At 48.2% G+C, this 17230-nt stretch overlaps 1 protein-coding gene across 3 annotated transcripts in view; it reads left to right on the top strand.

Moving 5' to 3' along the window:
- SMARCA2 (SWI/SNF related BAF chromatin remodeling complex subunit ATPase 2) overlaps positions 1 to 17230 on the top strand; it is a 1851064-nt gene that overhangs the window by 398883 nt on the left and 1434951 nt on the right. For all 3 annotated transcript variants that reach the window (XM_078675722.1, XM_078675721.1, XM_078675720.1), the window contains exon 13: positions 5859 to 5913. In XM_078675722.1, coding sequence (XP_078531848.1) covers positions 5859 to 5913 — 55 coding nt within the window. The remainder of the gene's footprint in view (positions 1 to 5858; positions 5914 to 17230) is intronic.

Genomic DNA, 17230 nt, shown 5'->3' with positions numbered 1-17230 from the left:
TATGCTCTTCCCTTTCGGGAATTCCCTCCAAATTACCCTCCTTGCCAAGGACCTTGCTCGGAGGACCATCTTCTTCTCCTGCAGGAGGAAGTTCTAACCTTGTTAAGAAAAGGTGCGATAGAGGTGGTTCCAGAGCAGGAAAGGGGTCAGGCTTGCTACTCCCGGTATTTCCTGATACCCAAGAAGGATGACCGGTTACGTCCAATCCTGGATCTCAGGGTCTTGAATCTTTTTCTGAAGCAAGAAGAGTTCAAGATGCTCACCCTAGCGCAGGTTCTTCAAGTGCTGCAGCAAGAGGACTGGATGGTGTCGATCGACTTGCAGGATGCGTATTTTCATATCCCGATCCTGAAGTCGCACATGAATGATCTCCGTTTCACGGTGGGGTCGCAACATTATCAGTTTACGGTCCTACCGTTTGGACTTACTACTGCACATAGAGTCTTCACCAAGGTGATGGCAGTGGTGGCACCCCATCTCTGAAGATCGGGGATTCCAGTTTTCCCCTATCTGGACGACTGACTGATCAAAGCAGAGTCGCCAGAGAAGGTGTGTCATCATCTGCAGGTGACAACCCAGCTGATGTACAAATTGGGTTTTTCGATAAACGTACCCAAGTCTCACCTGGTGCCCTCACAGCGCAACCTGTTTATAGGGGCGGTACTGGACACTACTGTCTGTCGAGCATTCCCTCCTCCTCAAAGGATTCTTGATATTCAGGAAATTATTCCCTTGTTTTACAATGGAGCGGTCATTCCAGTCCTTCGCCTGCTCGGTCTGTTTGCTTTCTGCATTCTGTTGGTCAACCATGTACACTGGCACATGAGGGCGCTCCAGTGGTGCCTCCGCAGGCAGTGGTATCAGCACAAAGGAGATCTCAGGGAGTCTGTGAGGATCTCCAGAGAAGCTGCAGCGGATCTGTCTTGGTGGAGCGTGGAGGGCAATCTGACTCAGAGAAAGCCCTTCCATCTCCCTCCGTCAGTGGCCACAGTGATAACGGATGCATCCACTCTAGGGTGGGGTGCTCATCTGGGGGATCTGAAGATCAAATGTCTTTGGTCTCCAGAGGAAAGGTTGCTTCACATCAACCTTCTGGAATTACGGGTGATACCTTTGGCGCTCAAGGCCTTTCTCCCTTCCCTTCGCGGTCAGTCGGTTCAAGTCGTAACGGACAACACTACCGGGATGTGGTATGTCAACAAGCAGGGGGGAGTAGGGTCGCATTGTCACTGCAGAGAGGCTCTACGTCTCTGGTCCTGGGTTCGGGATCATCAGATTTGTCTGATGGCAAATCATCTGGCCGTAGTTCTAAACGTACGTGCAGACATTCTCAGTCGGCAGTTCTCAGCCGACCACGAATGGAGGCTTCATCCAGGGGTGGTTCGTCACGTCTTCCGGATGTGGGGAACTCCTCGGTTGGACCTGTTAGCCACTCACGAGAACGTTCACTGCCCGTCATTCTGCAGTCTCCAGTATCCGATGCAGGGGGCGCTGGGGGACGCGTTTCAGTTGAGTTGGGGCTCTCAACTCCTTTACGCGTTTCCTCCCATACCCTTGATTCCACGGGTTCTGAGGAAGATTCGCCAAGACCGAGCTCAAGTCATATTGATCGCCCCGGATTGGCCAAGAAGGGTGTGGTACATGGATTTTCTCCACCTCTCCTCGTGCCCTCCGCTCCGTCTCCCTTTCAGGGCAGTCGCAGGGGCAGGTTCTACACCCCCACCTCCAGAGCTTACACCTTCATGCCTGGAGATTGAACGGGGCAATCTAAATTCTTTCTCTCCCTCCCGCCTGACGTGGTGGATGCTATTCTTTCGGCCAGGCGGCTTTCCACCAAGTCGATTTATTCCTATAGGTGGTCCAATTGTGAAGTCTATTGACTCCTCAAGGGCCCGTTTATCCAACATCCTTCAGTTTGCTCTTTCTTTAGCCCAGCAGGGCTTTGCGGTGGCTACTGTGAAGGGTTATTTGTCGGCTTTGTCGGCATTCCTTTGTTTGCCGGCCAGCCGTCATTATTTAAATCTCCTATTGTGTAACGTTTTATTAAGGGCCTTACTAACAAATTTCCGCACACTCCATTTATTGCGCCTCAATGGGACTTAAATCTTGTCTTAACCTACTTGATGTGTTCTCCTTTTGAGCCCTTGCACAAGAGTCCCTTGAGACTGTTGTCTTTTAAAACTGTCTTTCTAGTTGCTATTACCTCGGCAAGGAGGGTAAGTGAGCTTCAAGCTCTGAGTTCCAAACCCCCATTCTTGACCATTCATGCTGAAAGAATGGTTCTTAGGACCAGGGCTGCTTTTCTGCCTAAGGTGGTAACACCCTTCCATCTGGGGCAGTCCATTACCCTTCCTTCTATCCTCCCCCTCACCTTTCCAAGGAGGAGGAGCGGCTTTACCACCTTGACCCAAAGAGGGCGTGAGCTTCTACCTTGATAGAACTAAAGACTATTGTGTGGATGACCAGCTCTTCGTGGGTTTTGCTGGCTGCAAAAAAGGCAGAGCGGGGCTCAAGCGCACACTTTCCAGATGGATTATCTAGTGCATCAAGATCTGTTACTCTTTGGCTGGTAAGGACCCTCCAGAGGGTATTAGAGCTCACTCTACTAGAGCAAAGTCTTCAACATCTGCTTTGTCTAGAGGTGTTCCTGTAGAGAACATTTGTAGAGCGGCAACTTGGGCTTCCCTCCACACCTTCGCTAAGCATTACTGCTTAGATTCTGAGGTGAGGCGGGATGGCCACTTTGCGCGTTCTGTCCTACAGGATTTCTTGGTATAGAAGAGTGGACACACTCCTCCGAGCGTGGGTCTGCTGTGGGATTCTATTCACAAGGTGAGGAATCCACTGGCAGATGTATCCATCAGAAGAACAAGTTACTTACCTTCGGTAACGTTTTTTCAGGTGGATACTATATCTGCCTGTGGATTTCTCACTGACCCACCCGCCTCCCGTTGTCTACTCTTCTATACCTGCAAACTGTTAATTTTATGATTTTATCCTTCATTGGATATGTTTAATTGTTCTTGCTTTTTGCATTGATTTCACACCGTGTGTGTTAGTTTGAATACTGTGTACTGTGTATACAGTACCTATTTATGTCGGTCTGTCCATGTGCCTCGAGGGCATGGAAAAAAGGACGGAACTGATGTCATCACGCCGACACGGCTCTTTTATGGATCCAGTGACATCAGCGAGGTCGCGAGCGGAGTCGTGCCTTTGTGACGTCGTCTACGTCCTCGTCGGCGTGGAGAGCTACAAAAGTTTCCAAATGTTGCTGGCGCAGGGGATATTCACAAGGTGAGGAATCCAACGGCAGATATTGTATCCACCAGAAAAAGCTACCGAAGGTAAGTAACTTGTTCTTCTGTGCATCCCATTGCCAACTCATACCCACAGCCTGAGAGTGGAATGCTGCTAGGGAAAGCCATTACTTCCCCAACCACTCTTTGTGCTCACAAAAGATTCAGTGTAGTATATCCAAAAGAAAAAGGCTTTTAGGTAAGGGAACTTTCTGCAGTGACATGCACTGTGCCATCCTAAGGGACCCCTCACCACACTGCCATCGCAGACTGCATGAAATGGTGCAGACAAATGTGAAAACAAAACATGGCACACAGCCTGTGTGCCATGTCTACAGACAATGGATGCAATAATTGCAAGCCACCCCTACAACAGTCCTTACAGCCTAAGGCAGGTTGCATTATACTACGTGTGTGGACATAAGTGCATGAGTAGATATGCCCTGTGACGTCTAAGTTGATTCTGGAACTTAAGCCATCTTAAGAATATGTACTGGGAACTAGTGATTTCGATTTCTCCTACATGATGGCTTTACTGAAACCAGTGGTGTTTGGTATCAAACACCTCATATTAATAAACCCCACACTGATTCCAGTGATGGATTTATTAATGCATGGGCCCAGAGGGTACCTTAGAGGTACCCCCTAAATCCTACTAATCCGCGAATGTGCTGCCTGACTGGTACAGCCCAGCCTGCATCCACAGACTCGCTTCTAACCCCTTAGGAGGTGAGATCCCCGCTCTCTGGCAGGGTGGATCTGAACTGGGGTGGCGTAGTGAGCTAAAGAACAATGATGGATTCAACCTAAATCTGTGACTGTGGGTGAGTGTCTGAAAAGTTTCAGCGCTCCGTCCATCATCTCTTTGTGTTTACTTTGTTCGCCCTAAGTTGGCAGGGTATGCCCAGATGTGGGTCCCTTGCTCACTTTGCCACTGGATTCAAGCTAGATTGGCTGATTCAGGGTGTTACCCCGAAACTGGTCCCAGGATGCTTGTTTACGGTCCAGGGAAGACCGGGCTTGGCTGTTCGGGCTGGACTGTTCCCATGAGGCACAGGGTCAAGCCTGATTTGCATATGGCTGAGTCTGAACTGGGGTGGCGAAGTGTGCTAAAGAACGATGATGAATTCTACCCAGATCTGTGACTGGGTTTGTGTGTCTCCTTCCATCATCTCATTTTGTTTGCTTCATATCTTTGTGATTGCTATGTGTAAGGAGATCTCATCTGAGACATGACTGAAATCCCGTAGTCACTGAAGGTGGCCTGGCCTAAACAATAGGCATGACCTGAGCCCAAACCCAGCCCTGAATCTTATCACCCTCCCCCCTAATTAAACATCAAACTAATTTCAGGCGCTGTGTGTGTGTGTTAATCGGGTGTAGTTAAAGTTATCTGCATATTGTGATAGTTTCATGTTTGGGGTGGGTTCAACAAGATCTGTGATGGCACATGAAACCTACATCCCTTTAAAGGTATCTGTGTTTCAAGTGTAGCATTTTTCTTTGTTCTTCTAAGCTTTACTTTTGCAGTACAAACACTCCTCCTTCCATACCACACAGCTTCTCTGTCACAGGATGTAATCTTCACTTGCCTCTTTTACCCCAAAATTTATTGAGTGCTTATAAGGAGTGGAGTTGGGGGGGGGGGGGGCTATAAAAAGTTGTCAGTATTAAAGATAGTGGCCAGATGCCAGCCTTCGTAGTTGGAGTTGACCAGTGCTAATTAGTGGAGCAGTGTTTGATCTGCAGCTTTCAGCTCCATACGGGCTTCTAGGGAACCCACAGAGGTTGCTCACTGATTTCTTTACAGAGGTAAATCATGTTTACCACAAAACATTTTCTCTGCAGGGAATCACAACACGGTCGTTACAACAACCGCGTTGTGATTCCGCATACCATTACTCCGCAAGTCGAAACAACCACATGTGGATGGAGGGTGTTGGATTTAAAATCGAACACCTTCCCTAGTGTCCGCACAGACTGGAGTTGGAATGGTAAATTATACTATTCCAACATCCAGCGCCCCCCCTCTGCTAGTCGTTGTTCCGACTTGCGGAGTAATGTTATGCGGAATCACAACACGGTCGTTGTAACGACCGCGTGTGATTCCCTGCGGGGAAAAAGAATGCGGGATAACAACGTCAATTCCTTTACTGGTAATCATTTTTGACTAGGAATCAAAAATCTAAATTTGCTTAAAGTATTAGAAAAATCCTATGAGTAGGTTGGGGGGAGGTGGTTTCTGTACCTTTGTGCACACTATAATATCCTTGCTAGCTCAGACTTTATTATATTTCTCATTTTTGGGCCGAAAGGAAAACACATTAGCCTTAAATTTAGTCTCTTCTGCATGCGCTTTCTCAAAAAAAAAAAAAAGATCCTGCACTGTAAAACAGCATTTGGCCTACTTTGATAAACTTTATTATTTGAACATGTTTTTCTTCATCTTTACTTCTAAACTATTGAGGATGCATAACAAGTAATATGCTACATTGGTCCATTTCAGAATTTATCCAACTTTGTGTTGTGGTTAAAAAAAATTTGGTTTTCCACTTACAGGTATGAAGTTGCTCCCAGGTCAGACAGTGAGGAAAGCGGTTCAGAATATGAAGAGGTAGGCAATTAATTTTGGTTAACTTGTGATTCTTGTATGCATATTCTAAATATTTCCTCAAGGTTCAAAACATATCTTTACCCTGAGGTCTTTTTCCCAGTTAAGGGTTAATTGCCCTGACTGTATACCAAAAGGATCTAATTACTATTGACAAAGGTGGAATTAGGTGTAGAAATAAGTACAAGTTACTCTACATTGGGTCCTCTTGTTCTGTTAGTCCGATGCCCCCCCCCCCCAAATCCCTAATCACCCTGCTCCCCTTATGTGTAATGCTGTGATAAAACGAGAAAAGGATGAGGAAAGAAGCTTGCAAACTCGCTTGGTGTGGTGAGCGGGAGGGAGAAGAATTGATTTATGTGTGGAGGGAGGCTTTTGGGCTTAAGAAGTGTGGAGGTGGACTTTTGGACTTAAAAAGCAACCATTTTTTCTGTGCACTAATGTGCTTCAATGCTCTAAAATGCTGGCCTCAGACATACCACAAGTGTGGGGTAGTAGGTCTTAGATGAGTCACAACCATTAGCAACCTATATTTTGCATTTTTTAGGTATAAGAAATATTTTCAATTACTTAATGCCACGCACTGCTATGTGCTCATTTTATTTTAAAGCCTTAAGTGCACAGTCATTATACAATCCTGTACATTGCAGCGTTCCTACTCTGGAGGTCAGTAGTTTACTATTCATACTGATATGTGCAAGCGCAGAGTGGCACAATATCTCATTCTCCTCTTTTAAGAAAGTTTGTGCAAAAAAATCACAATCAGACTGGTACAGGCTGTGGAGGTGTTAAAACGTACCCTCTCATATATTAAGTTTGAAGACCAATGTCTAAACGGAGATTCTGTAGCCTTCGCCCCTTGTCTGAACCACTCTTCCCTTTTAATGAGGCTCTGCTAGAAGCAGAGCCTGCTGCCTGAGAGAAACAGTCTTCCTCCCCTGTTGTAAATAGTTTGGTGGTGAGACTGTTTCGGCCTGCTCTTGGTGAGCCTTCCTTCCTGTTGGCCCATCCATTGCTGGAGCGTTGGGTGTTCAGGCATCTTGCTCTTTGAGGCGGGTGTCCATAACCTTACCTTCTACTCCCTCTGACAGGGAATCCAAGTGCTTAGAAGCATAGGGAAAGAAAATCTTTCTGGCTGGCAGCATGGTTCTCATATCATTTACTAGAGTATGAGGTCCGCTGCACACCTTTTTAGTGGGTAGTCACAAAGGTAGTCCAATGTGAAAAAGATCACGCTGGGGTATGGGTGCTCAGGGTGTTCGCCTCCTGTCTTCGAGGCGCAAAATGTAAAACAAAAGTGAACCTTACAAGTGTAAGGTGGGAACCTTGAGCACTCCTGAGTGCCGTGGCACTTTGAACAATGATAGTCTCACGTAATAATGTCAGTAAGATAACAAAGATTTAATCACTTTGTAATAGAATCTTTCAGTCAGTTGTAAGTAATATGTCACAAAAATGCACAAACTGACGTGATCGAAGGTACCTTAAATGCAATTAGTCATCATTGCATTCTGAACATTCCAAAGATTTAACCAGCATTCAAATTATCCCCGATACATTTCGAGCATCTCAGGCTCTTCATCAGGGGGTCAATAGTCCGTGCATAAGAAATGAATTGGATAGGAACGCCGTGTTGTGAGAAAACGTCATTCGAATACGAGAACATCTTGTTCCTTTTCATCACATATACATATGCTTTGTGGAATATAGCTCATTTGATAGACCTCATGGGTCATTTTTCTGAACTTGTCCAGGATGGGCAAGTGCCTTTCTGCGTATAATTTTTTTTATTTTTCTTTTAATATTTATTTATCATTTTCAAAAGAGAACATACATTCCAAACTCCCGAGTGCAGCCGGAATGTGTGTGTCACAGTCTATACAGGAATAATACAAGAAGCAGACTTTGCATCACAGGTACACAAAAGGATAAAGGACATCTCCAGTAATTCAAAGCATCGATCATAGTCCAGTCCAAATCAGTTTGGCTTCCCATGAAACAGAGCAGTTAAAACAAATACAAAGTGCAGCACCATCTGCGGCATCAGCGAAGGCGGTACAAAGGAATCGTTGTAAATAAACGTCAGTGCGACTCAGTCATCTGCCAATTTGGCCAACATATAATCAGTGTAAGGGCCCCAAATGTCACGTGGCCTCGCAGCCGAGGGCAGCTCCTCATTATAGCACGTTAACTGATCGCGGCAGTAGGCCATGTCCTGTAACCAAAGCTTCACATCAGGCGCCCTTCTCCCACCCCAACCCATGGCCTCCCTGCGCTTAGCCAGCTGCAAGGACAATATTACTAATTTGCGTACCCCTGCTGGGATGCCTGACACAATCGAATAGGAGGCAAAGTGCGCCCGGGCACACAGATAGTAGAGACGCACGTCTGGGACTGAGAACCCGCCCAGAGCATAAGGTTTGGTCAACGTGGCCCACCCCACCCACGGTTTCTTACCCCCCAGGCCAGAGTGATCAGCAGAGATCTAAGTGAAGTAAAAAAATGGGCCGATAGTGCTAACGGAATGTTAACAAATAAATATAAAAACTTGGGCAACACCACCATTTTAATTAGAGCAACCCGGTCAGCGAACGATAAGGTCCTCCAGTTTAGACACTCCCACCCCGTAATTAGCACAAATGACTTCTTGAGAGTCCCTATGGATCCATACCCCCAAATACCGGACAGGATCTCTAGCCCAAGCCCACGGGAACTCCAGCGCAAAAGATTTAGTGCTATCCATCAGTGGTAGGATAATGGATTTGTCCCAATTAATAGCGAGGCCTGAAAACCATTCAAAACGGACATATTCTCGGATCACCCCCTCTAGGTATCTCTCCGGTTCCCTGATGTACAAAACCATATCATCAGCGTACATCGACACTACTAATGGTCTGTGATGAAATCGAAGAGCCGGATCCGCATGCCGCTGCCTTAGCACGCACGCCAACGGTTCCAAGATGAGGGCAAAGAGCAAGGGCGATAGCGGGTACCCCTGGCGGGTGCCCCTTTGGATGGGAAAGGCAGCAGACACCCACCCATTAACCCTCACCCGGGCCACCGGGGCCGTATAAAGCAATTTTATCCAAGCCGTAAATAGAAAAGGCACACCCATTCGATGCAGCACCGCAAACCTGTAGCTCCACGCTATAGAATCGAATGCTTTGGTAGCGTCCAATAGAACCGCTGCCGCCGCTAAATCGGGTTTGAGCAAATGTAGCACAGCAAACAGTGCCCGCAAATTGTGAGCCGTGGAACGCGTCGGAACAAACCCCGATTGGTCCGGCAAGACCATTACTGGGATCAGCAAGCGCAAGCGTGTCGCCAAGACCTTTGCAAGTATTTTTACGTCAGTGTTCATTAGTGACAACGGTCGATACGACTCACATTTATCCAGCGGCTTTCCTGGTTTCGGCAATGCCACAATGAGTGCCTCACGCAACGTTGCCGGCAGTTGCCCCTGATCCAGCGCCTCAGCGTACATTGTCATGAGGTGAGGCAAGATCAAATCCACATATTCTCTATAAAATTCAGATGGGAGTCCATCCGAACCCGCTGCTCTACCGAACCCTCTGCTCTATGGTGCATTAAAAAATCTTGCTGTCCCTTCGACAACCAGACCAAGGCCACATCGTCTGGATAACGTGCTATGTCATCTTCTCGAGCAGTCTCTCGGGGAGCATACATTTGTTTATAAAATTGAACAAAATGTTCCAAAACAACATCAGCATCAGTCACGACGCTATCACCATCGTGAATTTCCTGCACCCCGCAGTATTTAGCCCAGGGTTCTCTAATCCTGTCTGCCAATCCACGTCCCGGCCTGCACCCCTCACCATAATAGCGGGCCCTGGATCGCTTAGCCAAACGCTTCACCTCTTGTTCCGCTAATTCATTATATTCATTCACCTTTAACCGTATATTTGCCAGAATAGGTGCCGCCGGCTCACTCTCATAATGACGCTCCAGCTCCACTAATTCTCACTCCAATCTATCCGTGGAGTCCCTCAATCATTTAAGCACACCTGCCTGCAGTCCTATACACACTCCACGTACTGTCACTTTGAACGCCTCCCAAACCGTGCCCATATCATCTACCGAGCCAACATTCACTTCAAAGTAACTCTCTATCGCTGCGCGCAGGCCCTCGCGAAACACCTGATCTAGGAGCGCAGCAGGGTGCAGTTTCCAGGAGAATGGCGTAGGCGCATGCGTTGGCAATACCAATTCAAGCAATACAGGCGCATGATCAGACAACGTGCGAGGCAGATGCACCACCCTCGACACCCATCCACTCACATCTTTCGTGGAAAGCCAATAGTCCAGGCGGGACCAGGTGTCATGTGCAGAGGTGTAACAGGTCCCTTCCCTCACACCCGGGTGTCTCAAACGCCATATATCCACTAAGCCAAGCTCAAGCATACCATCCGCACCGCCTTCACTGCCTTCTTCTCCGAAACTAAAGGACTGTCCTTGCGATCCATGTCACGCTCCAGAGTCACATTTAAATCCCCACCACATATAATAGCAGACGGTGGCAGTGCATAAACCTTGTTCCACAAAGTGATATAAAACTGAGGGTCGTCCACATTAGGCCCATATACATTGTAAACAATCAATGGCCTGCCCCTAAACACTGAGGTCGATGACCCCTAGTTATTACTATATTGCTTAGCCAGACAGAGGGTACTCTACGGCCTTCTATCTATGTGTGCTGATCACAGTCACTACTTTCAAAAGTAAAAGCTTTAAAACCCAGTATGTGTATGCATGAGACCCCAGGATAATCCTTACACCTCACTAGACCTTTCTGCTGTGAAAAAAGGGGAGGGAGGGTTGGCAGAGCCTCACGGGAGCACACCCGGGGGAGGATATGGCAGACTGGTACTCGCCTGGATCCTCAAATTCTCATCATCAGCTACTGCCAACCAGAAAAGAAAGGGGATAAAGGCTGTGCAAAGAAAACAAAAACCATTATGTGTTACAAGTGTTGGTGACCCACTGTGGTATGCCAAACCTCTTGTGCTCGAGATCTGGACCCAACACCTTAAACTGAGCTGAGCTATACTGGCAACTACAACTTTATTCTGTGCTGTATGCCCGCTCTAATTAAAAACAACCGACATGTTTCATCGCCGACATTTACGTTCCCGTCGATTTCATCAGGGTTTTTGGGTCAACGTGAATCTTGCACGTCTTGATTCTCCCTTTATTGTACCTGTAGTTACACATGGGATACAATCACACATACACTTACATTTACTCACTGTGTCTCGGTGGGAATAAAAATTAAAAATTAAAAAATGGGCGTCTCTACATTTGGTTGTGATAGTGTTCTTCATACATTACCAGGTAGCCAATTTGGTTGAGCCTACCAGGCCCCCGTAGAAGAATCTGGGATTGTCGGACCCTTTAGACAGTTAATGGGTTCCGCATACCGCCTTTAAGTCGGTGTCTGCAAAGACTAACGAAGTTAGATATAGAGTGCCATATCGAATCGTCATTTGCAAGTCACCCTCATGGGCCCTCATCCCTGAGCTTTGTGATCACTATATTTGTATATTGTGGGTTATTGGATATCTCTGTATATATTCTCAAAGGCCGGCATTGTCAATTACAATCTCCCATTGCTTTCTATTCGGCTCAAAATGGTGTGAAATTTTTATGCCGATGTCCATTTCTTCATGCCTAACCTTTCTCCACCGCTGGTGGTGAGCGGTAACCCCCTGTTTTATTTGAGAAGTAACTGTTGTGAAATTTTCGCCATGGCTTTATCAATCAGTCCGTACACGAGTGATCCGACCGGGCCCTCTGACGCATGTTATCGGGGGGATATTGTGGCCTAGTTTACATGCCCATCCCACCCAGTGCCCCCAGCTGGTAACAAGCGATCTCCTTACCGTGAACGCGCGTACATGTGGCCTCCGCTCACCCTTCGTCTTTCCGGATGCTTCCGGTGTACGTATTTCAAAACCGAGCACCTTGGTCACGTGATGGTGACGTACGTCGCTACGTCCACATGACGTGATCGACGTGTAACTTCTAGTTGGGGGCCATCTTGGAACGGGGTAGTTTACCCTTGTAATTTGTACAAATTGTTCGGTTGCAGCAATATTATGCGTTTCTCGGTTACAATTACTGCATGGCCCGATTAGGTTATTATGTAGTGGTGGTTATTATGAGTTTCAGACCAGGGCATAGATATGTGGCCGGAAACCAGATAGTTACATGGGGGGCATATGATATATGTGTTGTTCTCTATTTGTACACCAACAGAACGCAGTGTGCCCGTTATGTTTACCTCGGTGACTAGGTAGACCAAGGCTTGGCTGTTATGCTGATGAATGTCCTGATGCCCATATTTCTGGCCTAAGACAAATTGGGTGATGGGATCTTTTGTTATTTTTTGTTATTTTTGTTATGATCAGGGACTGTCATACATCCTCACTCAACCTACTGGGTGCCCCATCCCTATGAAATGGAATTTAAATGTTTGTCTGCTTCATTCAGGACCCCTATATGGCAGCTATCCTGTTCCATTCAATAATGTCATTGAGACCCTGATGGTCCGTGGCCACTTCAAAGATCCAGCGCGCCTCTTTCTTAAGCAGTCTATTCCACCCCCTTTTTGAAAATATTTTGGCCACCATGAGTGTGGAAGGGTATGCTCAGACATGAGTCCCTTGCTCACTGCACCATCAGGATTCAAGCAAGCCGGGCCGAAGACGGCTGTAATGCCAGAAACCGGTCCCCGGAAGCTTGTTTCCTTTCCAGTGAAGAATTGGCTTGGTAGTTTGGTCTGCCCTGTTCCCATGATGCACTGGGCCAGGGCCAGCCTAATTTGCATATAGCCAGGTTCTGAACTGGGATGGTGCAGTGAGCTAAAAAACGGTGATGGATCAAGCCCTGATCTGTTGACTGGGTAGGAGTGTTCTGATTAACTCAGATACTCTGTCCATCACCACCCCCTTTTTGAAATTATTCTCCATGTTAAACTGGTCACCCACCACTCTTTCAATCACCATCCAACACAGGTCCCTGGGTTGGTGTTCTTGAATAGTAAAATGTGGCATCAGTTTAGTAGTGAGTTTGGCTGCTTTAAGCGTACTGAGATGTTCCTGGATTCTGACTTTGATCTTTCTAGTCGTTAGTCCAATGTAGTACAATCAGCAAGGACACAAAAGCCTGTAAATCACATTTGTGGTGTTACAATTACTGAAACTATTTAAGTGCCAGATCTTTCCACTGGCTCTGGTGATCGATTTGGTTTTAGTGGTGAGGGCACATACTGTGCATCCCCCACATGGATAGTGACCCGGCGGAATGCTCGAGTCTGTCACCCGTGATGGTGGACGTGAGTGGACCAGCCGGTCCCTCAGACTAGAAGACCGTTTAAAAGCAAATCTCGGTTGCGGCATTTGCATAGAATTAGTACTCCGCAAATGCCAGTGTTTTCTGATTATTTGGCGGATTTTTGTTGAGTGGGGACCAAAGGTGGTGACTACCGGGATGCATTCCTTCTGCTCTTTGATCTGTTTGTCAAGGAGGACTTCCCTCTGGGTGTTGAGTGCCCGCTTTCTAGCTTGGTTGACTATCTTTTGTGGATAGGCTCTTGCGGTAAGTTTGTTTGCTAGTTCCTCAGTCTGTTCCAGGAAACTCACTGTTGATGTGCAATTCCTGCGGTATCCCATAAATTGCCCCACCGGGAGATTGTCCCGTAGGGCTCTGGGGTGAACAGACCTGTAATGCAGCAGGGAGTTTTTGTCCGTAGGTTTCTGGTGGACTGTTATTAGCTTATTATCCCTAGCCTGTATATCCAAGTCTAGATATGTTGCTTTGTACCGGTCCACATTCCATGTGAATTTAAGGCACCCATCGAGGCTGTTCAACCATGTTAGGAACTGGTCCAGCACATCTGCGCAGCCCCCTCCAAACACACAAGATCATCTATATATCTCTCATATACATTGACCATAGTAATCAAAGTGCCACACAATTTACCTTGTAAAATAATGTACCTACCCTCCTTGTTAATTTCCTCATGCACGCTCACAAAGGGACATTCTTCTTCATCAACAACATAACACCCCGGGCATATGACGAATATGTAGAAGCAAGTCGAGCCTCCGCCCACTGTTTAGCCACAGCATCAGCAGCGCGCCCCTTTAAATGCGTTTCTTGTAAAAACACCACCTGGACGTTATGCCTGTTTAAATATGCAATCACCTGTCTGGTCTTTTGTGGCCTGTTCAACCCCCGTACGTTCGATGTAAGCCAATTAATCTTGCCCCCTTTATCCATGAGAGTCATAGAGTCGCAACATGTGACACATACATAGATAACATGCCCGCATTAGATAGTAAGAGATCTGAGTAACACACATTACACAGCTGCACATAATAAAACCTCTTCGGTCCCAAACTACCAACAGCAAACAAACCCACAGCTCAGTTCCCCACCGCACCCACCCACCTCCCACTTTAGCACCCCCAAACTGCCAAAGCCATTCCCGACCCACCCCCAACCTCCCCCCACAACCAACATTTAGCAAAAGTCGGGGTTCACCCATTCAGGGGGAGCGCAGATGCGTAATCCTCCCATATACCAGGAGGTGACCAAGCGTCAATAGTATAGCATCCAAACAGTACAACATATTTCAGTCTCCATATAACAGGTAAATGTAACACCCGAAGTCTTCCAGAGGAAGGGCTCCGGCCTCTGTACCCTACGGGTAGAGTGCAAAATGTACCTTACACCAGGCATCGTTTGCAGCCCGGCTGCTCGCAACCAAGGCACGTAGTACAGGAACAAAGAGGAAGTGGGAAGGGCATCACAAGCAGTCCGGATCCCAAATCCATGCATATTTGGTATCACGCCCGCTTAACCCACCCCCAGCCCTCAACCAGTACATATACACAGTTCACAACAGTACATTGTAATCAGAGAGTCAATCCAGAAGTGCCTCTAAAGGTAGACCAACACACTTAGCTCTCCTCATTCCCCAGATTCTCTTCCGCAGGACCGCCAGCCGATTCTCTCTTTCGTTGTTTCAACTTTTTAGCATACTCCAGTGCGGCCTTTGGGGAAGTGAAGATCTTGTTATCCGCAGCCACGCCAATGCGAAGCCGGGCCGGATACAACATGGCGTAAGGAACCTCCTCCTTATGAAGAAATTGCTTCACATTACTGAACTCCCGCCATGCTGATTGAACTGCCACAGTGAAGTCTGGAAAGAAGGCAAGGCTGTTCCCTTGGTATTCAATAGTCCCCTTTTCCCGTGCTAAGTGCAAGATGACATCCCTGTCCCTATAATTTAGTATACGCGCTATTATAGGGCGTAGTGGCGCGCCCGGCACCGGTCTCGCAGCTAAAGAGTGATGAGCGCGCTCCACTATAAACATGCGGGACAGTTGGTTGGTACCAAATATGTCGACTATAAGACGCTCCATAAAGTTCTCCATTCTGCTCACATTGGAAGATTCTGGCAGCCCCGTGACGCGGATGTTATTGCGCCGGGACCGCGCCTCCAAATCCTCGTTTCTAGCCTGAATAAGGGAGAGAAAACGTTCCATGTTAAGTGCTTTATCTGAGACAGTGGTCAGACCATCTTCTGCGGCCGGCACCCTCTGTTCCACCTCACCCATTTGCGTGTTTTGGCGCTCCAATTGTGTTGACATATGGTCTAGCCTGTGGTTTACCGCAGCCATAGTACCCTCAATTGACTGCAGCGTTTTCTGCATGGCAGTTAGCTTGGCCTCCAACGTCGGGGAGCTGCCCGCCATCGGCGCGGTCTCCGGCTCCGTCGTCTCCTGCCGCAAGGAGGTAGGTTGCTGCCGGGTATCAAACGACAGTTTCGGCTGATTTCTGTCAGTGCGGCCCATTGTAGTACACCCAGCAGGGAGGGCAAGATGCTACTAAGCAGAGGAATCCAAGTAATTGTGCTCCACCAGTCCCAATGGCCGCACAGACAGAGTGCTGAGTCACACGAGGGCAAAGACACTGCAGACGGGGCAGACAAGCGCAATCAGCCTCTGAAAGCGCCTTGGCAACCCTCTGTTTCGCGACATTCCCCCCTGGAAGCGGAATTAATCAGCAGTCACTCCGTATGGCAAGTCTTGTGCATTAGAAGGAGCAGCCCCGCAGAAACGCGCCAACCGATCCCTGCTCCACGCCAATAGGGCCCAGTGAAATGCAGTCCACAGATCCGGCAGCCAGCCGCCATCAGGAGAGCCCGGGGAGTTACGGCCTACTCCCAGCGCCCTTCACATCGCCACCGCAGCTGAGGCCCGCCGCCTCCTCTTCAATATCTCCGCCCGTGTAGTCCTCCGCCTCCCGCTCCCCCCGCACCAGCCACAGCTTGCAGAGCCGCGTCCCCGAGCCTGGCTCGGAACCACCTCCTCGACCCCGGCCGCCTCCAGGTCCCCAGCCCCACTCACCACAACCAGCAACAGGCAGGGCAGGTAGGAATCCGCCCCAGTCACAGACAGTTCCAGGGCACAGCAAACCGGATCCGCCGCACAGTGTGCAAGCCAGCCTTTCCACTCCCGGCCGGCTCCGGAGCCCAACACCGCCGGTCGCCTCGCCCAACACCGGGCGTCCAGGGGGGTCCGCTCACCACCACAGCCCCGCCGCTATCACCGGGACTCCCGCGGTAACAACAGATGCACCAGTGGACGCACCAGCAGGCCGCACCGATACCGCAGCCGCCCGATTCACAGCCCCTCTCAGTACGCCATGTTAGGAGGCCTCGTGGTCGCAAGGTCTGCACAGGAATGGCCGCTTTAGAATGATCTCCGTGTCCGCAAACTGCCTCACTCCACTCCACAATATGTCAGCAGGGTCACGCCACTAATACAACAGGAAAGAATAACTGGATGCAGCAGATATTGGGCGGATGTTGGCTCGGTCAGGCAGAGCCTCACGAAGGTGCGGCCATCTTGCCGTGCGCCCTCTAGCGCCCCCCCCTTCCTGCATATAATTAATTCTGGGATGGGCACTGCTGATTCGGTAACTTGAACCATGGTGTCACATTTAGAGTATGCCAACATGCTTGACTTACCATGCTGTGATATTCCTCTGAGGTGCAGGCCAGCCTTATGGACCTGCTCTTCAATAGTTCTCGCCTGTTTAGCAGTAATGCCAAATCTGCTCTAGAATGGTGCAATGCTAACAGGGTGACGTCTAGGTTCCTTGGTCTACTTCATCAGTCTTAACGCGATTACAGAAAGTTTCTCCTTTTATTAGCCTTTCTCTGGGGTTTCAATTTTTACCAGGGACAGGCTCCATATCAGCCTCAGTAGCAGCCTCAAATTTCTCTCAT

Source organism: Lissotriton helveticus, chromosome 2_1 (assembly GCF_964261635.1).
Source record: "Lissotriton helveticus chromosome 2_1, aLisHel1.1, whole genome shotgun sequence".
NCBI lineage: Eukaryota > Metazoa > Chordata > Amphibia > Caudata > Salamandridae > Lissotriton > Lissotriton helveticus.
This window is presented reverse-complemented; position numbering and strand designations above follow the sequence as displayed.